This window comes from Mauremys reevesii, linkage group 16 (assembly GCF_016161935.1).
Source record: "Mauremys reevesii isolate NIE-2019 linkage group 16, ASM1616193v1, whole genome shotgun sequence".
NCBI classification, from domain to species: domain Eukaryota; kingdom Metazoa; phylum Chordata; order Testudines; family Geoemydidae; genus Mauremys; species Mauremys reevesii.
The window spans coordinates 20944163-20969897 of NC_052638.1; the positions used below are offsets into that span (position 1 = coordinate 20944163).

The following is a 25735-nucleotide window of genomic DNA, read 5'->3' on the forward strand; positions in this document are numbered from 1 at the left end:
CTAGGAATTATTTTAGGGAAATTGTATGGCCTTGTTGTGCACAAGATCAGACTAGATGATCACAATGGTCCGTCCTTTGAATGTATGAATTAATTAAAGGGGATGTGTGTCTTATGTTTTTATTTTTGTAAGTAGCTGCTTGCTGACACAACAATAGAATATAAGACTGTAAGACTTTTATGTGTGAGACTTTGCAGGGTTGGCCTCAAATTCATAAAATAAGTAAATGTCTGAATTGAAAGCTTCATACCGTCTAAAACTTCTGACTCTTGACTTACAAAAAACAGTGCTGGAGTGCGTGGTCCACTCCAGTCTCGCTTGCAGAAGGGGATTCAAGAAGAATAAAGATCCCCACAGTGTCACCATTGTCATCAGCATACTGAGTGTTTTAGTTAAAAGTGGCAATGACATTTGAAAACTTTTTTAGTGGGGGCAGAGGGGAGAGGAAAAAAAGCTTATTATACATGTCAGTATTGGAGCATACAGGGTCAACACATAGCACCTCAACCCCTTACGCTAATATTAATGGGACCTGATTTCAAAGACATGTAACTGGATTTGTGTGTTAAAATATACAGGAGGTTCAGAAGCTCTTGCTCAGGGTTTCTCAAACAGGGGTCGCCGCTTCTGTAGGGAAAGCCCCTGGTGGGCTGGTCCGGTGTGTTTATCTGCCCCGTCCGAGGGTCCGGCTGATCGCGGCTCCCACTGGCCACAGATTGCTGCTCCGGGCCAATGGGAGTTGCTGAAAGCGGCGGCCAGTACGTCCCTCAGCCCGCACCGCTTCCAGCAACTCCCATTGGCCCAGAGCAGCGATCCGCGGCCAGTGGGAGCCGCGATCGGCTGGACCTGCGGATGGGGCAGGTAAACACACCGGCCCGGCCCGCCAGGGGCTTTCCCTACAGAAGCGGCAACGCCTGTTTGAGAAACCCTGCTCTTGCTTGTTGCCACACTCAGTAGATGAGTAGGGTAGGAGACCAGGTCAGTTCTCCGCTCTAAATGATCTTTTCTCTGGTTCAAGTATTTAATATCTTCCCAGCCAATACATGTATTTTCACTACTTTTTGCCGTTTTTCTATGGTCTGCATTATCATTTGCTAAATGTTAGAGCTAGGATGAATAGTTGACGTAGTTTCAATGAGTCTTTTGTTAAAGAAAGGATTGGGTATCACCCAGAAAGCATTCAACAAACATTCGCCATCTGAGATTGGTGTCTCTTCAACCAGAGAAAAAGATGAACTCAAGCCAAAAAAAAAAATTTGGATCCAGATTTTTCAGTACCCCAGAATTCAGGTCAATGAGATGGAGCACGTGGGTGAGTGTTTGCAGGATTGGTGCCCAGTGGGATAGCTACATGTCTATCTGTTCACTGTGGCTCAATGAATGGAAGGTCCTTTTGGGGTTACAAGATAAAATAACATTAAATATATAAAATGGTGCTGTTTGTCTCTCCATGAGAGCCAGGAGGGATGAAACCAACATTTCCTATATCTGGTGCCTCCCCTGTCTTAGATTAAAAACCTATGTGATAGAACTGTATATTGGAGAAAAATCACCTCCGGTGTAGTCTTGGGAAATATCATTTTTGAGACCTAGGAGCTAATTTATTATTCTACAAGATTTTGCTTTAGAACAAAGATTTTAAAAAAATTGGTGGATGTGACCTAGGGAGCCCTTGATGCCAACTGGCAGAGGGCACATAGTTTTACAGGGATCCCCTGGGTCAGATCTATGCATAATAGTTCACAGAATGGTGGCATGTGAAGTCTCTACCGAAAGCAAGTGGCCCACAGCTTGCCATAATCATAGCTAATGTATGTATGGATAATACTAAGGAATTATGTCTCTACACTACAATTTATGCTCCGAAGTCTTGGAGTTTTGGCGGGTCTTCAGGAGGTGACATACTTTGGAAATGTTCCTTTCAGGCAGGAGGTAAGGGACACGTATCTCCCTGTCTGGCTGTTTGTGTATTGTATACTGAATGCATCATAGTAAATGCCTATTTATATACTGAGCCACAGGCAAAATAAGAGATTGTGAAATCTGCAAGATGAAACCAACAGCCCGGGGGGTGTCCTGTATATGAAAAAAGAGAGAGAGGATTGTTCTGTTATACCTTGGGGTGCCAGGAAACACACTGAATCCTTCACCTAGAAGGCAAGCTCACAGCACATCTTTCTCGTGAAAGGAGAGTCACAGCCAACATGGCTGTAAAGTGCTGCAAGGATTTGGGGTGAGCATGACTCCACAAGACATGAGCATCTAGTTAATTAAATCTAGCCTATAGAATGCATGTTATGATTTATGTCACATGTAACTTTTTTTTTCCAGTACTGCTATTTGCTGCAACTTAAATCTCTATGCTTTGTTAGATACACTTACACTTGACTTCACTATAAACATATCTAGGTGCTGTGTGTCAAGCGGAGCGGTGATCTGAGGTGAACTTGGTAAGGTGGGGTGCACTGTTTCTTTGGAAGCAGCAAATCTGAATACTGAGTGTCCATTGGACTGGGGCTGGACACTCAAGGGAGACATTCAGAGGGCTTGAGGGTTGGCGGGGGGGGGTGTCAATTGCTAACTTGTAGGGTGACAGTGGGGCCTGTGAGATCTAGAGAGGAGTGCCGGTGCAGTTGGAGAGCTGACCCAAGGTGAGCACAAACAAGACTTCTTCATGCTAAGGGCAGGTGGTAGAGAGGTGCCTCACATCCCTGGAGCCCCCAGGAAGCCTCACAGTGGGGGAAATAAAGAAGCAGCAGCAAACTAAGAATGCAATGAAGCTGAGTCATTACCACCAATTTCATAGTGTCTAACTGCTTCCACTGGTAGAGAATTAAAGGAACCCAGTGGGAAATGGACATCTTTAACATTGTTAATTAATTGTGTATTCAATTGTATTTTTTAGACTAAAGATAAACCTGAAGAGAAGGGTGCAAAACCAAAGCATGTACCTAGCAACAGAGGAGTCCAGGCCGAAAGCAAGGAGTCTTTGGAAGGTATATGTAAGCCTGTATGTATGATAAACATATCTGCTATGGAATTTAGATAGGTTGGGTAGAGAAGATCCAATATTCTCCTATATTGTAGGTACTACTGAATTAGCCCTTTGTAACTAAGTAAGCCCTTTGTAACTAACTGGACTTATCAAGTATCCAGAAAAGTGTGTGTTGGATGTTTGATACCAGCACAAAAAAACAACAAACAAAAATACAACTCCCCTCCCCAAACCCCCCCAAACCAAATCCAATAGCAACACTTCATTGAAATGAATAGCAGCCATTACCTTTTTTGGTTAATGCTGTATTTCTTTGCTTTTGCAGTTGTAGTTAGCTTAATTAAAAGAGAGCAATGTCTGTTTGGAAGACAGCAGGGATACAATTGCAAGAACACATAGAAAACCTGTAAAGTCATAGAGGAAAAAGGCACGTGAAGAAGCAGAAATACAGATTTGTTTTTGAACTGGGAATGTCTCACATGGCCAGCGAAGATATTATCAACAAGTCACAGGGGATGGGCTTAGAAAAGGGATTCGGACCTCAGACCTTTCTGTCATCCATTGTCATCAGTGGAGTTACACCGGGGTGAATGTGATTTGTGAATAGTGCCCAGTTACAGTCACCTCCCCACATATCACCAGAGGTTCCTCTCAAGCTTGGCCAAAAATTGTCTTGGTTTCTTGGCTTAGAAAATAACAAACTAAATAATCTGTTGGTTAGAATTCTGACTCAAAAGCCCCCAGTAATTTTGGGCTGAGTTAAATAGACTAAAAATGAAACAAAAATCACATTGATTCCCAGGGTCAGTGCAAGTAGAAGCCTGGTGGAAATGGAAGTCATCTCCCTTCTAGACTGCCCTTCCTTTATATGCACCATCATTAATAATTAAGAGCAGTTGAAATTATTGGAATAGCTCCAGTGGGACCAAGAAACCGTAGGGGAGAGAGGCAGTGTTCTGAGTCTTAGTGTCTCCTGGAATCCTCCTGTCCCATTTTGCAATGTCAGTGCTACTCCCTATAGTACGGACACTGGGATGGGTGCGCCTTTTGGGATTTCAGAGTCCGAACCATGTATCATGTTGACCCATAGAGTACTTTCAGTCGTGAATGTCCTTCAAGTGACTCTTATCAATTTTCTGTTTGCAGTGTTGTTGTAGCCCTGTTGGTCCAGGGTCTGAGACAGATAGGGTGGGTGGAATAATGTCTTTTATTGGACCAACTTCTGTTGGTTGAAGGGGCAAGCTTCTGATCTTCACGGAGCTTTTCATCAGGTCTGGTCAGGTCTGCCTACTTACCTTCTTTTGTCCTAGGACTGCAGAGGTGGTAATTGCCTACTTCATTTTCATTGGTCTCCTACAACATGTGTACTCTTAGCAACCTGTCTTATTTAGCATGGACACTCTGGTTACCTTCCCCACAGCTGAGGAAGGACTCTGTGAAGCTCCAAAGCTCATTCCTTCCACCAACAGAAGTTGGTCCCATAAAATATATCACCTCACCCACCTTGTCTCTCTCTTATCAATTTGTTTTTTAGTTATTCAGAAATCCAGTTTCTCTTTTTACTTTTACCATTGCTGAAAAGCTAACAATGCAAGTAAGTAATTTATTAACCTGCATGTGTCAGTGTCAGAAATGTCAAATGTGCTTCTAATAAGCTTAAGTCTTTTTTGTGTGTCTTTTAGCCCTTTCACATGAGCATCATTGCCTAGTTTCACTACGATGGCAGGTTTTTAATAAAGTCCAACATCCCTGACTACCTCCGTATTTTTTACAACCTATGCCACTATGTAATATTTTTTCTTGTGTCAGAGGAAGGCTGAAACATTATGAATAATACCATTTCTTATTTAGAGCCCACAGGAGAAGAAAAGTTGGATGAAAATAATGGGACATGTGAAAAAGTAAACTCTTTCAATGCTGTAGTCTCCAAAGTTGACTCCAGTCCACAAGTTAAAGAAAGGACAACACAGCTGCAAACAACAGCAGGTTCTGGCAAAACAAATAGCTCTAAGAATTGTCAACCACAAAAAGACACTGTAATTGCAGCTTTGATTCCAAACCATGGTCTTCCCTTCATAAATCATGGCCCCATGGGGAACAAGAATGTTATTGCTGAAGGAATTGATAAGGACAGAGCACCAGGACTGGAAGAACACTGCAGAAAGCCTATTAATCAGAAATCAAAAGAAAGTGAAAACAAAGCCTCTACACTCAGTGCTATGTCCATGGAAGCCGTGCCATCCACATCAAAGTCTGTATCCAGAGCAGGGTGTGAAGTGATACGTACAAGGTAACAATCTAGTCTGTAATTTTCTTTGTGATCTGAAACATTTCATGTGTTAAAAATAGGCAAATTATTAAAAGGACGATTCAGTCTTGCTCATATGTGATACCGTAGGAAAAAAAGCCTTGTTAGAAAAGGAGCACAGGGAACCATATAAACAGTCAATCTGAAGAAGAATTAGAGCAAGTTTGGTGTCTTATAAATTTATACAAAGATAATGTTTGTAGATAGAAAGTGCTAGGTAAGCGCTAATTACTAATATTGCACATCTGTTCTGAGTCAGGGAGATTTGAAATGGGTTTGCTCTACTTGTGTCTCATTTCATTGAACCTTGTAAATGGCTGACTCCTTTCTAACATGGAGGTTTCTGTAAATATCACATATGGGGCTTAATAGGTCTGCAAGAGGAGTCTGCCATTGATTGAGGAACACATTTTTTTAGTGTGTGATAAATTTTCAGGGCTTGGGCAGGTTGTTCAATTCCATGTATAATAGTCCTTTGCCCACCTGAGAGCATTCAGTATTTTTGGTTAGGTCTGTGACCACATGACCCAGCCTATTTTAAGCATTGGACATACCAAGATGTGAGCAAACATTTCTTTTTCTAACTTCACTTTTTTTTCTCTTTAACATATGACACATTTGGTATCAGATACCCTTTTTTGTCCTTTTTTCTGTGGTTAGGACTTTAGAAAAGTTCTGTGATTTAACCTGCAATTGCATTATGGAAAAAAAATGAAAATGGAGGTCCCATTTTTAAAACATGTCTGTGCATGACCATGCATGTTCAGTTTAGTCTCCTGTGCATTTTTGTGTATATACAATTATCAAAAGTCAGCATTTGAACACAGACCAAAAAGTGACTGCTTTTTTGTACATGCGCATTTGAAAGTGTTCCTTTTAACTTAAAGGATTTGAATGCATTCTGGTGCCTTAAATACAAGACGGGCACTTTAGTCTCTAGGTAGTCTTTAGTTATTTGTGCAATTTACAGATATTTTCAGGTGCTGGAGTATTCCCAGATTAATGTAATACTAGCATATTAAGGCCTTGTCTACACTACAGGCGGAGATCGATCTAAGTTACGCAACTTCAGCTACGTGAATCACGTGGATGAAGTCAACGTACTAAGATCTACGTACTGCGGGGTCCACACTATGCGATGTCGACTGGAAACGCTCTCCCATCGACTCCCCTTGCACTTTTAATTCAGGTGGCGTACAGGAGTAGATTGGGGAGCGATCTGTGATTGATTTAGTGGGTCTTCACTAGACCCACTAAATTGACCGCCAATGCATCGTTCGCCACGTGTTGAACCCCTGGTAAGTGTAGAGAAGGCCGGAGACTGAAGAATCAAATTAATAAACTGAATGGAAGTGGTCTTGGTCTACTTCTCAGTACATGCAGATCCACATGAGAAAAACCATCATTGCAAATGGCAGTAATTGGCACTCCAGTCTTAGAAGAAAGGCTGAGCTGTGGCAGGGCTTGGAGACTATATTTCCCTTTACTTCTAGAAGAGGTCCAGTGTAAGGATGTGGCAGGGCAGAATGGGGGAAGCTTGCATTGCCATAACCCATTGTGTGGCTAAGTAAAAGAAGATTCCAGTGATGTTATTCCAGCACATTTCCCAAGCACTAAATTCACATGATTGGAGTGTGGGAACGCCCCTGAACACAAGGGCTGTAAAGTGCAAAGGAAGTGTGTGTATTTGATGTCTAGATCAACTTCACACACAATTTCATTTTAATCAGACTTAAAATTTACTCTGCATTTCTATTTTTAAATTACAGTGTGAAAAAAACATGAATCTTCCTATGCTTTATTTATGGAGGAGTTCATAGAGTGCCTATATAGATATTTTTTTGTATGTGAACTGAAATTCGGCGCTCCGTTACATGGGTGCAGCTCTCATTGAAGTCAATAGGCCTGTACAGAAACATAAAAAGAACAGTGTTCCAATGCTTGGAATTGTTAAAGAAATGCCCAGGTTTCCCTGCCAAGTTTAGACATGTCTAGATAGTCATAGCAGTGTTTTCTCTAAGCTGGCATCAGCTGTCTACTTAGTTACAGATTCTTAATACATTTGTCAAAGCTGATATCCCACTCTGGCACTTCAAGCGCAGAAGGTGGGGGCCCGCAAGGATTCTAAAAATTAATACTGGCCACTCCTGGCCACTCCGAATTTTGGCGGCGACGCCTCTCGATGACGTCACTTGTCGATGGCAAGCGGCATCATCGAGAGGCGTTGCCGCAGAAATGCTGCCAAAATTTGGTGGCATTTCGGCGGGTGCTCCACTGCCGCAGTGGTCCTTCGTCTGGCGCCCACCAGACAAAAAGGTTGGGGACCACTGTTATAAAGGGATCATGCTTACAATGACAGTGAGATGGTAAAAATGAGAACAAAACTACAGACTTGTTATGCAAAAGATAGAAAAGGTTTCTTTTCAAAATGTTTGTTACAGAAGGTACAATATTTTTGGGGAAACTAGATAGGTGTTTCCTTTTCTAGGCACCAGAGATGTTCTCTGCCTGCAATTTTATAGTCCCTAGGGCTCAACTTTACAGCCCTTACTGATGTCCAGTCACCCAACTGAAGCCAGCTGCAGTACTCAGAAAGGGCTGGAAGGGACCATGAGAAGTCATCTAAACCACCCCTCTGTGCTGATGAAGGACCAAGTATACCTAGCTCGTAACTGACAGGTGTTTGTCCAACCTATTCTTAAAACCCTCCAGTTATGGGGATTCCACAGTCTCCCTTGCAGAGCCTGATCCTGCTGCTGTTTCTAAGTTTATTAGTTCTATGAATATCTCTGACAGAACTTCAGACTATAGCAGGTTTTTTATAATCCCATTATCTCTAGTCACCATAAGCTTAATGAAAATGTTTAAAAGTTCCTAGTGGCAGGAATGCTCAAGGAACTAATATTAACAAAACAGAGGAGCCAAAAGAACCGAGGTGTACAACCTAACATTTTCAACAGCAGACTGTGAAAAGAGTAATATTCTATACCACCCCAGGAATGCAGACTCTCACATCTCAGCTAATTGCCAGGAGACTAGCACCCACCCACCCAGGTTTTTAAGAGCTAGCACATAGTTCTAATAATCCAGATCACAATTTTTAGCACTAAGTGCAAAGGCTCCCCACCACAGAGGCACAGGTAAATGCTGGAGTAGGTATGATTAAGGCTACGATTATGTCACAGTTGTCAAGGAAGTCATGGAATCCGTGACTTCCAAAGAGCTCTGTGACATTTTCTGCCTCAGGGCTGGAGCTGTCAGCAGGCAGCCCCGCAGCTCTCAGGCGCTGCTGGCAGCAGGCCTCCAGCAGTTCCTAGCCGCTGGGCAGCAGGGGGACCCCAGAGCTCCCAGCTGCTGTGGGTGCTGGACCCTTCACCTGCCCCATTTTGTCAGGGCTATTTTTAGTAAAAATCATGGGCAGGTCATGGGCTTCCATGAATTTTTGTTTTTTTTGCCCATGACCTGTCCATGATTTTTTGCCCATGACCTGCCCTAAAAAAATAGCCATGACAAAATCTGAGCCTTAGGTATGATATAATTTATGTCCAGCAGAGGGCAGACATCTATACAAGCTAGCATGTTAAAATAACTATTAAAATAAGATTTTGTGCAGACTGAGTCTCTCCAAAATGTTGTAAATTTATCCTGGAAGTATTGCTGAAGTATTGCATTTCCTTATTATCCTTAGCAATTTCAGTATCTGTTATTTTTAGTAGGGAAATTATTGCATAACTGGGATTTAAGCAAAGTGTAAACAAATATTTTCTGCTAATCTAGAGAGGCTATATATCTGCATAAAAAGGAAAATGTTTGCTCTGCAGGATTTCCATCAATGTGCAGATGACTGACACCCAAGAAAAGTTTCCAGTGGCCAAGGAAGGAAGCACTGGTGGTCACGGAGGTACAAGTTCCAAAGTAAAATCCCCTTTCTCCTCACCGCTGGAAGTTGAAGGTGTTAAACATCTGACTGACAAATTTAAACAGAATCCATGCCCCCCAAACACCAGAACTGACCCAATTCAAGAAGTAAAAGGGGTGAAGCTTACTAATAAACACAATGAACAGGAACCCAAATTAGGGAAGCCACAGATGCTATTGAACAAAGTCTCAATAGATAAAAAGCCCCTAGAGAAATCAGAGCTAAAGTGCAAGTCCATATCCTCTCAAAGCACAACTGAAAACTATACTAAAAAAGATCTTGGGGCCAAAATGAAAAGCCATAAAGAAGAAACAAAGACAATGAAAGAATCCACAAAGGATGCTAGAGCTGAATTAGAATTAGAATGTGTGGAATTAGAAAGCACATACGCAGGACAAAAAGAAGACAATGCAAATCAATGTACAGGAGAGGCCCCAGAAAACACTACATCAGTAGGAGCCAGCAAAGCATTTGGCAAGCAGGATGAAGGAATCATTGGTAAGTAGCTCACAATCATACCTGGAGACTTTTACTCTGAGAATTCTAGGGTTCCTGCATATGTTATACACTAGAATAGCTGAAACCATGCTCATTAGTGCTATTATCATAGTTTGAGAGCATTTATTCAGGCACCAAGCATACCCTTGGCTGCATCAGATAACAACTGTATTCACATTCATGGGACTTACTTTTTATTCTAATGTTCCTGTTCAGTTGCAGTCTCAGAATAAATGTTCTTTTGGATTTTGGATTCAGTTTAAAGGCTGTTTTGGAATAATAATCCTTTTAAAATAAAATGAGATGAATTGTTATGTATTTGAAAAAGGAGAGATACTTTTAAAGCTTTATTTCTTTGAACAAAAGCCTTTATTATCGTATAAGATAAGGGGTGTACAAACCATGCGTTAATATTAGCAGGTGAAGAGAGTGTAAAATATTGTAGGAAAGGTCTCATTTTGTCCCTAGTTATACCCCTGGCCATAAGTCTTTTTCTAGGCAGCACATGTTAGTGATCACACTCTGGTTGCTGCAAGAACAGGAGTACTCTTTGCCAGCAGTGGATGGAGCATGCCCCAAGAGGTGTGCTGATCAAGATCTAGGTTCTACAGTAGTGGCTGATAGGTGCAAATATGTATGTGCAAATGGAATTTTAAGGTGTAATATACACTGTGCAGCCATTTTACAATGAGCGTGTATTAAATTAGTCAGTGACATCTATGGCCCAATCTCTCCCTGGCTTTGCACAAAGAACTCCCAGTGATGTCAAAGGGCTGGTCCACACTAAGAAGCGGGGTCGAACTAGGGTACGCAAATTCAGCTACGTGAATAGCGTAGCTGAATTCAAAGTACCCTAGTTCGAACTACTCACCCGTCCAGACGCCGCGGAATCGAAGTCCGCGGCTCCAAGGTCGACTCCGCCACCGCCGTTTGCAGTGGTGGAGTACCGGAGTCGACCGCGGCGCTTCCGGAGTTCAAACTATTGCGTCCACATTAGACGCGATAGTTCGAACTCCGAGAAGTCGAACTCACCGCGTCGACCCGGCTGGTAAGTGTAGACTAGCCCAAAGGGAGTTGTACACATAGATTGACTTTGGGATTTGGCCTTTATTTGGGTCATGCTAAATTGGATGAGCTACTTTATTGGGACATCTCCTCGGGGAACTGATTTCATCTACTGATAATGGCAGTGATCGCTGCTACTGGGAGAGGCATTCTCCTGACACTGAATGAGTAAGTGATTGTGAGTCATTAGGGGTTAAGTAGGTGCCTCACTCGTGACATTTTACTCCTGCCACTCAATGGAAACAGTGGGGCGACTCATATGCTTAAGTGCTTTGCTGGATGGGGGACCTAGTAAAGTGAAAAGGTGGAAGAAAGATGGGAGCCTTATTAAATTCCAGGGTTTTTGTTTTAAATATTGATAAAAGCAAATTGTTAACAATTGCCTGCCTGGATCTAAGATATCCTGAGTGCTCACGTTGCGCTCTGGTATTCCCCCATACAGGCTGCTCACCCACAGCTGTGCTGAACAATGCTATGATGGGGGAGAACCATATTTGTGTTTGCATTTGCTCCAGAAAGCAATATGGTACTGTGGTGATGATGCCATTCTCAGTGGTCAGAGTGGCTTTGGGGAGACTCCTCTGAGGGACAGGTATATTCGACAGGGCCGCCCAGAGGGGGGGGCAAAGGGGGCAATTTGCCCCGGGCCCCGCAGGGGCCCCCAAGAGAAGAGCGGAGGCTCCCGCCTCCGCCCCTCTCCTGGAGCCTTAGCGCATCAAGCGCCCTGTCTCCAGCGGGGCCCCTGAGCCCCGCCCCGCTCAGAGCCGCGTGGGGAGGGGGCAGGGCTGGGAGCTCCGGGCTGAGCTCTGCTCCCTCCGCTGGGCCCGGAGCTCCCAGCCCCGCCCCCTCACCACGCGGCTCTGAGCGGGACGGAGCTCAGGCCCCACCGGGGACACGCTGCGGCTGTTCAGCGGAGGCGCTGAGGCTGCGCATGAGGAGGGAGCCGGGGGTAAGAGGCTGGGGCTGGGGGGATTGGCTAAAGGGCAGGGAGCCCTGGGGACAGTCAGGGCAGAGGTTGGGGGAGGGGGCAGGGAATGGGGGGGTTGGATTGTGGGTGTTCTGGGGGGGGTGGATAGGGTCAGGGCCGCCCAGAGGGGGCGGGGCAAGAGGGCGCAGGAGCTTCTTCGCTCCCGGTCCTCGCCAGCGGGGGGTCCTTCCGCTCCAGGGCAGAAGGACCCCCCACTGGCGAATTACCGCCGAAGCGGGACCCGCCACCGACGTGCAGCCCGGTCTTCGGCGGTAATTCGGCGGCGGGGGGCCCTTCCATTCAGGGACCCGCCGCCGAAGTGCCCCGAAGACCCGCGGCGGGGAGCCCCCCGCCGCCGAATTACCGCTGAAGACCGGGCTGCGCTTCGGCGGCGGGTCCCGCTTTGGCGGTAATTCGGTGGTGGGGGGCTCCCGCCGCAGGTTTTCGGGGCACTTCGGCGGCGGGTCCCGGAATGGAAGGGCCCCCCGCCGCCGAAGACCCCGGGCCCCCGGAATCCTCTGGGCGGCCCTGATATTCGAGGTGGTGGGAGTATGATGAATGTTACCTTTGTCAAGGTGTAGAGTGAGTGAGGTGCCAAAAGGCGTACACCCACTACCAAGGTGGTACGGGCCTGTTTGTAGTTAGCTAACCTATCAGGTTGCCCTTGGTTGGCATCTTGATACAGCTGTATCCTGGGAAGTGAAAATACTGCGGGGGATGATGATAGTAATGTGCAAAGATTTGTGGAAAACCAAATCAATGAATGAACTGTCTCCTATGTAGATGACAGCCCTCCTCCTCCTGCTCCCTTTGAACATCGGGTAGTGAGTGTCAAACAAACAGAGATAACAACGTGCTACTCAGTGTGCCGGCATGAAGTATTAGGAGGGTAAGTCTGTGGCTCTGTAATGCTGTGCAGTTAGCAACATCGCTGCAGTAGCTGAAATACACAGAAAAAGAGCTATTAGGATGATTACAATTACCCATTTCCCACAGAGGATCTACAAATACATAGTTGTTATTGGATGCTCTTGGTGACACATATAGGTCTGCAGCTCTTAAATGACTATGTAAATGCATAGAGTCATAAAGTTTAAGGCCAGAAGGGACTATGAGATTATCTACTCTGACCTCCTGTATATCACAGGGCATTAAATTTCACCCAGTTACCCCTATATTGAGTCCAATAACTTGTGTTTGACTAAAGCATATCTTCCAGAGAGACATCCAGTCTTGATCTGAAGATATCAGGATATGGAGAAGCCATCACTTTCCTTGGTATTTTGTTTCAATGATTAATCACCCTCACTGCTAAAAATGTGTGCCTTTTTTCTAATTGGAATTTGTCCAGTTCTAGCTTCCAACCATTGTTTTTTGGTATGCCATTTTCCGCTAGACCAACCTGCCTTTTAATGCCTGGTGTTCTTCCTGTGAAGGTAGTTGTGCACTGTAATCAAATCACCACTCAATCTTCTGTTTGATAAGTTAAATGGATTGAACTCTTAAGTCTTACTCTCCAATTTTTTGATGTCTTTTTAAAAATGTGGACACCAGAACTGTATGCAGTAGTTCAGTATCTGTCTCACCAATGCTGTATATAGAGGTAAAATCACTTCCCTACTCACTACTTCCTTGTTTATGCACCCGAAGATCACATTAGCCCTTTTTGACATTGAGTCGCACTGGGAGCTCATGTTGAATTGCTTGTTCACTGTGATCCCTAAATCCTTTTCAGTTACTGCTTTCCAGTTTACAGTCCCAATTCTGTGGGTATGGGCTACCTTCCTTGTTCCTAGATGTGTAACTTTGCATTTGGTTGCATTAAAATACATTTGTTAGAATGGATACAAGTGATCCAGACTGTATGTCTGTATGAGTGCCTTGTCCTCATCATTATTTACCACTCCGCCAATCTTTGTCACCCACGAATTTTATGAGTAGTGATTTTATATTTACTTCTGAATTATTGATGAAAATATTGAATAGTGTTGACCTAGTACTGCACTCCACTAGAAACACTCCAGGGAGTTAGCTAGGTCTTAATCCATTAAAGTGTGCACTAGTGATATTGGATAGTGCTAATTTTTTAATCAGAATGTCATGCAGTACTAAATCAGTTGCCTTACAAAAGTCTAACTATATTACATCTATGCAGTTATCTTTATCCACCAAATTTATAATCTCAAAGAATGAAATAAGGTTTGTTGGACAAGGCCTGTTTTCCAAAAAACATGTTTACTGGCATTAATTATATTCTTATCCATTAATTTGCTTTTCCATTATTTTGCCAAGGACTGATCCAGGTTAACCTGCCTGTAATTACCTGAGTAATACTGCTTGGGGTTTTTGTTGTTGTTTTTGTTTTGAATAATGGCACAGCTATTAGCACCCTTCCAGTCTTCAGGAATTTCCCTGGTATTCCAAGATTTATTAAACATTAACACCAGTGGGCTGGAGATCTCCTGTGCCAACTATTTTAGAACTCTTGGGTGCAAGGTATCCAGACCTGCTGATTTAAAAATGTATATCTCTGGTCACTGTTGTCCAACATTCTCCTTAGTTATTAATGGACTGGAAGATACTTCCACATCCTCATGTGAAATGAGTACATTTTCTTGCTTCTTTCCAAACACAGCAGAAATGTTTATTGAACACTTCTGCCTTTTCTGCATCAGTATTAAGAATTTTACCATCTCCATCCAGTAATGGGTCTATACTATTGCTAGGATTTCTTTTGTTCCTAAGAAAACTCCTTCTTCTTGTCCTTAGCCCTGCCAGCCATGGATCTTTCCCTGATGTCTGTGGCTTCCTTTATTAATTTTTGATATTTCATAACTTATATTTTATGTTGAGTGCTATCTATTTCTCATTTTTTTACATTTGTTTTATATTCCTTTTTTATTTATAACTGTAGCCCTCACTTCACCACTGAATCTGGAGGGGCTTTTAGCGAAAGTTGTCCTCTTTCTTAATGTGGAATCATAGATTTTTGGCCAGCTAATAAACTCTTCTTAAAGAAATCCCAGTTTTCATTCCCATTTTTCTGTTTAAACTTTTCCTCCTGATCACTTTAACTCATCATTTTCTCAGATTTGTGAAATTATCTCTTTTGAAACACCAGACTGTCCTTTGTTTTCCCCTAATGAATATAATGAGGTCATGATCGCTGGTCCCTAGTCAGCCATCAACTTCGAATGCAGTGATTGATTCTTCTTTATCTGTCGTCATGATGTCCAAGATAGAATTATCTTGTGTGTAGGGTGCAATATCGTTTGTGTTAGAAAGTAATCATCTACACATTTTAGAAACTCTGATGATGATTTTTTACTTCTAGGTACACAAGACATCCAGCATATGTCTCCCAAATTGAAGTCCCCCATAATAACGCTGTTTTTCTTTCTACACATTATGGACAGTTTGGTTTGTTGGTCTGTAATAGACCTCCACCAGTGCTTCTTCCTGGGCTTTGTTAATTAGCACATTGATCCATATGCATTCAAGACTCTGTGCTTCTGCGTTATCAATAACTCTAGAATAGATAATGCTATCTTCAGTGTAGAATGCCAGCCCCCCACCATCTTTTACCCACTCTGGCCTTCCTATACAGGTAATAGCCAGTGATTTTAACATTCCAGCCATGTGAATTGTCTCACCAGATTTCAGTAATGCCAATTATATCACATTTCTTTCTATCATTGAGAATTTCCAATCCTTCTTGCTTATTATACAGACTCCTAGCAGTGGTATGTAAGCACTTGAAAATTTCTTCTCTTTACGTTCCTTTTTACATTGGTTCAATTGTTCACGACTCTGAGTTTAAATTTGTAATATATTTGCTGCCGTAACACCCTCCAATTGCGTTGTTCATTTAACACCTTTCTTGCTGCTCCAGCTAGTCTCCATCCACGAAGATTAACCCTCTCTCTGGGAGATGCAAGACATTCCATACATACAGCTCCCCGCACCCCCCTCTAGAAAGTGGCCCAATGTCCAACAAAAGCAAAACTGTCAGCTTCAGACCAGTCACACAAACAACAGTTCACTTCCAGTATTTCTGGCTTCTCTCGCTCATGGAACCAGAAGGTTTTCAGAGAAAATCACTTGGACTCTTCTCTTCTTCAGCTCCCTTCGTTTTCTATAATCTGTGTAGTTCTGCTTGATGCCATGTCACTGGTTCTAATGTGTGTCGTCAACCATTGGAGACTTGCCAGATGACCTCATAATCCTGTCCAGTCTTGCAGTTTGACCAATGGAGAAAACTTCCATGGGAAGTTTGAGAATCACTGGCTGGCTAGTATTCAAAATACTGTTTTTAAAATCACTGAATAAAACCATCCTGTGGCATTATGAACTTTAACAGCTAACAACAAGAGTTCATTTTTCATTTAGCTTGTAAAGCGCAGTTATGGTGAGAAAAGTGACTGTAATAAAGTCACTGCACCTTCTTACTTGGTGGATTTGCATAGCTGCTCACTGTATTGATTAAATAAATGTTTGCTTCTCTCCATTCCTGTTAGCCCTGCAGAACACTGCAGCTCTGAGCAAATGAGATGGATTCTTTTCTGGCTTGTGCATCCTTGGCAGAATTGTCAGCCATGTTCTAGTTGCAAAGTCTTTATTGCTGGTGATGTGTGAGCCAGGCAGAAGATGACTTGACTTTCAGATTCCACTCTGATTTTGCACAGCTGGAAGTTAGGAGAATCATCTATTGGTTGGTACAACGATTAGATTTGACATTGAAGTCACTGAGCTGCTGAATGTGGAACACCATTATACTGTTTCTAGAATCATTTTTCAGAGCCGAACAGCATCTTAAAGGGTGTTAATGGCTGAGTTTTCAAACTGACATTATTTTGACATGGCATCTAGGCTTCACTCATGAGGTGAGCACTTCCCTTCAGTCCTTTCAGTTTTCTGCACTTAGTTATTATTTGGGACAGTATGATTTCCTCGTGGAGTTAAGTGCAAATATGGCCTAATAGGTCCAAGCATGATGGTGATGCAATGGCAGAAAAGATGGTGCTTAAAAATCATGTGCATGGGAGAGGTAGGAGCATGCAATAAATGTGTGCCTTGTAGTTATTGGCTTTAACGTAATTTAAAAAGTTATGCGATCAGACCAGAAATATCCTTGTTAATATACCCCACTATGCATCACTGAAGGACAGCAGGAGTGTAAAATTACAGAACCAAAAAAGAATATCAGCAGGTTACCGTGTCATTGTGTAACGTAGTAATACAAATGGAGCATAATATTTTAATGTAAGAATTGAACAACTGGCTGGAAAGATAAAACTAATCCTGCATAAGCTGAGAGAAAGAGGAGATTCATGCTACTGACCACCTGATTCTGTTCACTTTGTACCAGGCTATTTTTAATCAATGATAAGAATAGTTGTTTGAAAGGCTTCTGCAGCAAGTTACTTTAAAGTCATTTTACTGTGTATTTCTCTGTATCAACAGGGGGCGTTTTGGTCATGTTCACAAGTGCACAGAGGTGTCAACTGGTCTTAATCTGGCAGCCAAAATAATAAAAGTGAAAGGAGCAAAGGAGAGGGTAAGTATGGTTTTGTGAACCTCCATGGACAGACATTATAAATCTGGCTTATTACAAGCACCTGTGCATCACTTTTCTTAAAGTATTTTCCCACTCAACATTGTATCAAATATGACAAAACCAGCCTTAGTAAATATTTGCTTGACTCCTATATGACTGTTTGATCTGACCATGTTTTATGTCCTGTTATTTTGGTGTTCACTAATGTATCCCTTCTGCCAGGTGAAGCCAGCAGCAAAAAGGGCTGGGTTCAGTATCTATGGGTTCCTTTTCAACAATACAACACAAAACCGGCTCGAGCCCTCACCCAGTGACCTGGGACAATTACACCCCACACCCTGGGCACCTCTAAGAGGCAATACAGAGTCTGAGTATAGCAAAAACTTTTAATAAAAGGAGGGGATTAACTCAGTATTAATTTGGGAAAACACCGCAACTAGGGCTCATAAACACAAACCACGAGCAAAAGACCCACCGCCCATGTAAGTTGGGCAGTGTCCTTTTCCCCTCAGGGTCTTAAGTCCAGCAACTCAGAAGTCCCTTAATGTGCCTGTCCCTTCTCTGTACCCCATTCACAGTTCCTGTCCTTGGCCAGTGCAGAGTTCACCTCCCACCCTGTGTGGAAGACGGGGCTGGGAGGGGCTAAGGAGGCACCTTACATGCTGCACTGCTTGGGCACTTGCTGGTCACCCCAACAGCCAATCATCACGCCTCTGTGGGGTTCTGCTCTGGCCCTCTCTACCAGCTTCTCTGCTGGCCACTTGCCACGCCTCTCCACCAGCTGCCCTGCTAGTCACACCTCTCTGCCAGCCTCCCCGCCAGCCACCCTGCTGGTTGCGCCTCTCAGCCAGTTGCCCACTTGCCAAGATGTCTTCAGCCCCCCCTCCCCCAACACACACACTTAACACAGCTCTCAGTGATTTCAGCTGTTAGTGGGGGAGTCTCACTGCTAGGGCACACTGGGAAGTCTCTTGCAATAGAGACACTCTCCCAAAGTAGGTCTAATACTTAGATGTAGGTATCAATGATTTCAGCTCTGCAGCGTGTAACAAGACTCTCAATTGAGTCTAAATTAGATCTTTTATTATACCATTGAGAGAGGAAGGATCAAATGGTGTTTAGGACCCTAAAACAAGGCCCGCACCAGCAGGTACAAGTACCTGTCCTCACCCTCTCTCAACTCATTGGGCTTTGGAACCCATGTCCCCTGCCTAGCAAGTGGTGTTCACTTGAGGGTGAGTCCCCTCCATTGGGGTATGCCAGGCATAGTTCTGTTGTCCTTGGTTCACACAACAAGGATAGCATCCCTTTATTTCTCCTGCCCCAATAACAAAGAGACTGGGGAGCCAACACTGGCCACAAGTGATCATTTGGGCAAGCAGTCCCATCATGCTAAGCACCTAGGCAGGATGGGTGTGTCCATGCAAATGAGATCAGCTTCTGAAGTCTTTTTCCACAGCTCACCATTAGATGTCGGGGGAGAGCTCATCCACAGTCCGCTTACACCAGGGGTTCTCAAACGGGGTTGTGGCCTCTCAGAGGGTCATGAGGTTATTACGTGGTGGGGTCGTGAGCTGTCAGCCTCCATCCCAAGCCCCACTTTGCCCCCAGCATTTATAGTGGTCTTAAATATATTAAAGTGTTTTTAATTAATTTGGTTCGGGGGGCGGGGGTTGCACTCAGAGGCTTGCTGTGTGAAAGGGGTCACCAGTACAAAACTTTGAGAACCACTGGCTTACACTAACATTGGTGTGTGCAGGGAATCAGTTGCAGGGCCATCTCCAGGCACCAGTGAAGGAAGCAGGTGTTTGGGGCAGCCAATGGAAAGGGGCGGCACATCTGGGTCTTTGGTGGCAATTCGGCAGCGGGTCCCTCAGTCCCTCTCTTCCTTTTTGAGCTGCCACCGAATTGCCACAGAAGAATTAAGTGGCGTGATTGAGCTGCTGCCGAAGTGCCACCAATCGGCTTTATTTTATTTTTTTTCGCTTCGCCGCTTGGGGCAGCAAAAATGCTGGAGCCGGCCCTGATCAGCTGGCATGAATGTTTGAGGAATGGCTAATTTTTGTGTGAATGTTTGTATTTGAATGCGCACAAGAGTGTTTGTGGTCATGCTCCAATAGGAGCATCTGCTGGTTGCTAGTCACTATTTGTTATCTTCCTGTTTTTAATGTTTCAGGAGGAAGTGAAAAATGAAATAAACATCATGAACCAGTTAAATCATGTGAATCTGATCCAGCTTTATGATGCTTTTGAATGCAAGAACAACCTCACCTTGATCATGGAATAGTAAGTTAAAATGATATTAAGAATTGTCAGCTCTTTTGAACTCGGTGGTTGATCAAGCCGGTAGTAGAAATGGAGAAAAATACATTGGGGGGGGGGGGGATGGGAAGGGGGATACTATGAGTGTTTCCCAACCTGGGTGAAGGCTTCTTTCATTTTTAGAAGCAAACTCTTCAAGAGAAAATCACATATTTGACAATATCAGAACTTAAACAAATGGTAAGAATACCAGCTGTATCCCAGAGCGTATAGAGGGATTTCATGCAGGTCTGTTATTAAGAGAAGAACATCAGTATGTTTTATTTTTCATTAGTGGGGGTCTGGCCCATAGATACAACACAACTGCATTTTTTATATGAACTGTATCTAGCAAGTTATATAAGAGTACGAGAGTTACATTAAAAAAATAGCAGAGAGAGAGGGAATTGAAGAGAGACAAAGAATAGAGAAAACAATTTGTTTTTTGGAGAAGTTAGAAACAAAAAGGAGGAAAGATTTTGGTGGAGAGGTTCATCACCACTGTTCAAAAAGGCAGGAACTGCCTTTGTACCACTAGCAGTGAGAATGTTTGGAGATACCTTGAGGAGGCTAGAACTGAATGAACAGAGAGACCGAAGAAGAGTAGCAGGACAGAGACAAAGGTCCAGATTTTTAAAGGGACTTAGGCACCTAAAGATGAAGATGGGGCCTAGTGGGATTTTCCAGAATGCCTAGGCATCTAACTTCCAATCTAATGAGGAATATGTGTATTTTTTCACATTTCTCTTTGTCAATATTTTAGTGTTGATGGTGGTGAATTATTTGACCGAATCACAGATGAAAACTACCATCTAACTGAGTTGGATTCAATCCTTTTTACCAAACAAATATGTGAAGGAGTCCACTACATACATCAGCAGTATATTCTCCATTTAGACCTGAAGGTCAGTAGCTGCAGATCTCAGGTCTTTGGCTAAACTGTACGTTGTGCTGTATGGAGAATCTATATGTATGGGAGCTGCAAATAGAGGGTATTTTCTCTTCCTCTGACTTTATCTTGTAATGAAATAAACTAATTTAGTTCAGTGGCCACCATGAATTAACCCTAGAAGATTCATTTTTTCTTTAATGTTTAATCTTTTCTTAAATATGATAGCTTATTTTAAAGATGATTAAATAAACAGCAGGTTCCTCTGCTTTTACAGTTTTCAGATCACAAGCTTTTCATAGCTGTGTAGAATTGCAAAATAGAGGGTTTAGAAGCCCCTCTATTTGTGTTATAAGACCTGTCCTCTCTTTTGCTTCTTCTCATGTTTGTCCTTGTCTGTGTCTCCCACTGACAGCCTGGAACTGAGCCATTGTAAACTAACATGCTCTAGTGACAATTCTCCACTAGTTCTTTGCGCATAGAGACTATCATTTTCTACATGTTTATATAGTGTCTAGCACAATGGTAGTCCTATGTGGTTGATGTGCAGTTGCTACTGTAATTACAGCTGGTTGGAAAGTGTGTTGTGGGTGTTTTGGTTTGTGGAAAAAAAAATTTTTTGTTGAAAACCCCCAAACTTGAAAATAATTTAAATTGTTTTTGATTTTTCAATGAAAAGCTGGAATTATTTGCAGAAAGGAGCCACTTCCTATTTAGAACTTCCTTTAGTTGAAAATCCAATTTTCTATACAAAAGATGTTTCAATGGACATTTTTCCAACTGCAATATCCATGTGAAATTATTATAATATTTATAATAAATATAATAGTTAGATTGAGGACCTGGTCTTATGAGGTGCTGAGCCTTGCATAGCTAGGTGGCTTCCCAGTATCTCTCCATAAACCTCCTGACAAGTGAGACTGCAAATGTCACCAAAAAAGAACACACAAATCTAATTTTGATGGAAAAGCAAACACTATTTAGCTGTAATTGGCTCATTCCTTGTTTGCATTCCGGTCTCTCAAGATGCTGCACTTTCTTGAATAAACCCAGTGTTATAGCGTCTGCCACCTGACTTGCTAAAGCATTCCACACAAAGGTGTCCATTCAGTCCTCCCCTAAAAAGGACCCCTTTCAATTACGTTATGTGATACCTTTGCTATGGCCAAATCCGGGAAACTAGTTAAACCCCATGGCAGCAGTAAGGAATAAAATCCCTGAAGGCAAGATCCAAGCTGTCACATTTTACTGAGCCAGTTAGGAGGATAAGGGGCCCAAAAATCACCCTCCCATGGTAATAACAGACTGAGGGGAAAAGTTGATCTCAATAAACCTCTGAATATTTTCCCCTGCTTCTTTTGCCACATCATTGATTCTCTCCCCTTTAAGAGGAAAAATTAAGGAAGCATTTCAACAAGTGATCTGTGGGTAACATTCCCAACTAGACTTATAGAGTAATTTTTCCTATACAAGCCCTCCAGGCACCCCATAAGCAGCCCATGAACCATACTATCCTTCACCACAATCAGAGGTGGCTCCAGGCCCCAGCACGCCAAGCGCGTGCTTGGGGCGGCATGCCGCGGGGAGCGCTCTGCCGGTCGCCGGGAGGGCGGCAGATGGCTCCGGTGGACCTCCCGCAGGCACGCCTGTGGAGGGTCCGCTGGTACCACGGCTCTGGTGGTCCACCAAAGCCGCGGAACCAGCAGACCCTCTGCAGGCACGCCTGTGGGAGGTCCACCGGAGCCGCCTGCCGCCCTCCCAGCGACCAGCAGAGCGCCCCCTGCGGCATGCCGCTCTGCTTGGGGCGGCGAAATGTCTAGAGCCGCCCCTGACCACAATTGGGCTCAAATATATATTTATATCAGTATAATGGAATACTACACATAGTGCCAGGATAGAACAGAGCCTTAGGAAATGAATGGAAAAAATACAACCACCATTGTATTAAAGCACATAAAGGTGAGATTGACATATGTGACTGATAGGTTCACTGCTGTGAACCAACAAAGAAGTGGACTAGCATTGTTTTAAAAATCTTTCTCTGAAATTGTTCTGTATCTTTGCATTTCAGGTCATGTTTCTGGCTACTCTTCTTGTTAGTGTGTCTCGTGTGTAATTTCACTTTCATTTATTTAACTAAAAATATGCTTTTTTCTTTTTCTAGCCTGAAAACATATTGTGTATAAATCGCACAGGAAACCAGATTAAAATTATTGACTTTGGTTTAGCAAGGAGGTAAGACAGTTCAATTATGAGCCACTCAAAATCTACTGACATTTTCTTTTCTTTCATTCTTGTGATGAAAGAATGTTTGTTCACACATTTCAGTGACTTTAAAGTGATTTTGAAATATGAAGGAGCAAAGCAATAATGCTCCTGCAGGCATGAATTTGCAGCTTAGCGCACTAACTGTCATGTTGTCTTTTCCATTTTTGCAGGCTAATGTTGTATTAGTATTCTAGTTTACACACAGTAATGTCTCAAATAGAGTTTTTACTCCAGCGACTCTAGGAAGTCCATTAGGGACTTCACCTTTGCTATTGATTTTATATGGAAGGGGCTCAGATTCTGCAGTGTTGGGCCTCAGTCTAAAACCCCCAAGACAGATGGTTGTCCGTAAAGTAAAATGCATGACAAAACTATCCCATTTGAAACTGGCATACAATGGATCAGCTCTCACCCCACAGTCTCTATCCCTCATCTGCCACAATGTTTGCTTCTCATGGATGAGGGTAAGGGATGAGAGTGTATAGATTAGCTATGAGTTTGCAATCTGAAATGGCTGCAATATGGAGAATGCAGTTTTGGCCTTTAAGCACAAAGATATCACAGAGCAGGGCAGTAGTGATCCCTCTTTTGTCACTGGTGTGACTGCACCTGGAATATTGTTTTCACTTCTAGGAACCACATTACCAGAAAGATATTGCTTAATTGGTGGAAGCTGAGAGTGGAGCAATAAAAATGATCAGGGAGCTAGATTTAAGAAGAAAGGCAAAAAAGATTAATATGGATAGCTTGGCTAAAGAACAGCTAAGGTGAGGCATAACCAACTATAAATAGTTACTGGGTAAATAGCAAGGAGAGAGAGGAATTAGCTGGTCCAGTTAATAGTAGTGAAAGATGGAGTAATGGAATGTAATTAAGGGAAGGAAAATGCATGCTCAATCTGAGCCTAACAGTGAGGGATACTAAATTGTAGCAAGGCCATCCATGGAAAACATAGAAGCCCCATTTCTTGGGGCATTTAAAATTAGAATGGACAAAACACTAGAGAATGTTCTAGAACACTTCTGCAACTGCAGGAAGAGGGACTAATAGGCTTGACAAGTGTTTTCTTTGTCAAACTCATATGAATGTGTCAAGCAAGAAATGTACCAATGCTTACTTTCTGTTGCTCTGGTTTAACATAGTTCAGTATTTAAAGGCTGTGAGACATATAGACAGCATCATATGTGAGTTGGGGTACAGTTTTTACATTGGTCATTTACATCGGCCAAATGGTACAGGATTTAACACCTCTCACGTGGACATGGTTAGAAGGAGGCCTGGTTGTTTCTGTGCCAGCCCCAGGTTTTTTACTTAACACTAGGCATGTGAGGGAATACTCCCTGATCACCATTCCACATACTCTCCCTAAGACTAGGAGGAGAGAACAGAGTTGTTACTTATCATTTGTTAAGGGCCAATGATATCCTTGGTTCAGGAGTGGGTCCCTTACCATAGGGAAGGTTTCTGCAAAACATCCATGGAGACTGTGAAAAAAATCCCTTGGTCTATGTCTGGGCAGATGGCAGCTCTGATCTGCTAGCTCTGGTCCTTCTCTCCAGTTAATATGAAACTACATCTAAAAGGAGCACAGCTCTTTTGAGAGTCTGGTATAACAGAGTGGAGCAAGTGACCACGAGTTTGTAATAACAGAATAATAGTTGAGTCCTGAGGAAATGTTAACTTAATTCCATAGGGAGAGATGATTTGATTAGGTAAACAACAGGTCATGGTTTACATCAATTCTATGCTGACCCAGTTCTCTTGCAGGGCCACTCGTATTCTGACCACTCTAATTTAAATAAAAACCCAGACCCATCCTTCTTTCCTGGTCCTCAGGGGCTTGACAGGCCTTGCTATTACCATTGCATCTATGTTTTGCCCTCACTTGCACTGAACTAGAGGAAAGCCAGTGGGTAAAATCTTGGATCCATTGCAATTAATAGCAAAAGTCCCATTTACTTCAGTGGAACCTGGATTTCACTAAACAGTTCTAAAATAAATTTTTGACCCTTTATGTTTCACCTTATGAAATATTACCAGCATTAGCCCTGCTTTGACCAGATGATAAATAGCTGTTGTGCCAAAGGAAATTTTATGTAAACATTATATCTTAATCCATAAGCTGTTCTTTCATTTTTCAAGCAGTTTGATTTCTTTTTATACCCCAAAGAGTTGTCCAGAAGTGGTTCAGTGAGAGAGATGATTTTTTCCTCCTAGTTAGTTTGCCCTCATCATTATGACTTTGCCTATTATTACATATATGCAGTGACCAGAAAAGAGGGTCCTGTTTTATATACAGAAAAAAAAAATAAGAATATGGAGGGAAAACCATAAGCAGCTATGAAGCATAATCTTCTTTCCTAATGGAAAAAGCAAAAGGCGAGGGCAGGGCCGGCTCCAGACCCCAGCACGCCAAGTGCGCGCTTGGGGCGGCGTCCTGCGGGAGGGCGACAGGCGGCTCCGGTGGACCTCCCGCAGACGTGCCTGCGGAGGGTCCGCTGATCCCGCGGCTCCGGTGGAGCAGCCGCAGGCGTGCCTGAGGGAGGTCCACCGGAGCCGCGGAACCAACGGACCCTCTACAGGCATGTCTGCAGGAGATCCACTGGAGCCGTGGGACCGGCGACCGCTAGAGAGCCCCCCGCGGCGTGCCGCCCTGCTTGGGGCGGCGGAAATCCTAGAGCCGCCCCTGGGCGAGGGATATTTGAGTGAAAACAGGAGGTACTGATGTGTGGGCATGAGTTAGTCCCTCCCGAGAAGAAAGCAACAACTTCTTATGGTAGTATAATAATATTTACTTAAAAAAATATTTTCTAAACACTGTGGGGTCCTCATTATACAAACCCATCTATTTCAGCTCAAAGAGCTTTTTTTCTTTAAAAGGATTTTATAAAAATAGAAAAAAATGTACAAATACAAAATTACAGCTTTAGGGAAAGGGGGTGCCCAATAGAAAAGTTTCATTAAAGGC

General features: G+C 43.2%; 1 protein-coding gene across 3 annotated transcripts in view; it reads left to right on the forward strand.

Moving 5' to 3' along the window:
• Nucleotides 1-25735, forward strand: part of MYLK3 (myosin light chain kinase 3) — a 64231-nt gene that overhangs the window by 28018 nt on the left and 10478 nt on the right. For all 3 annotated transcript variants that reach the window (XM_039503552.1, XM_039503551.1, XM_039503550.1), the window contains exons 2-9: nucleotides 2906-2996; nucleotides 4847-5285; nucleotides 9125-9720; nucleotides 12536-12641; nucleotides 17216-17309; nucleotides 19486-19595; nucleotides 20374-20515; nucleotides 22664-22734. In XM_039503552.1, coding sequence (XP_039359486.1) covers nucleotides 2906-2996; nucleotides 4847-5285; nucleotides 9125-9720; nucleotides 12536-12641; nucleotides 17216-17309; nucleotides 19486-19595; nucleotides 20374-20515; nucleotides 22664-22734 — 1649 coding nt within the window. The remainder of the gene's footprint in view (nucleotides 1-2905; nucleotides 2997-4846; nucleotides 5286-9124; nucleotides 9721-12535; nucleotides 12642-17215; nucleotides 17310-19485; nucleotides 19596-20373; nucleotides 20516-22663; nucleotides 22735-25735) is intronic.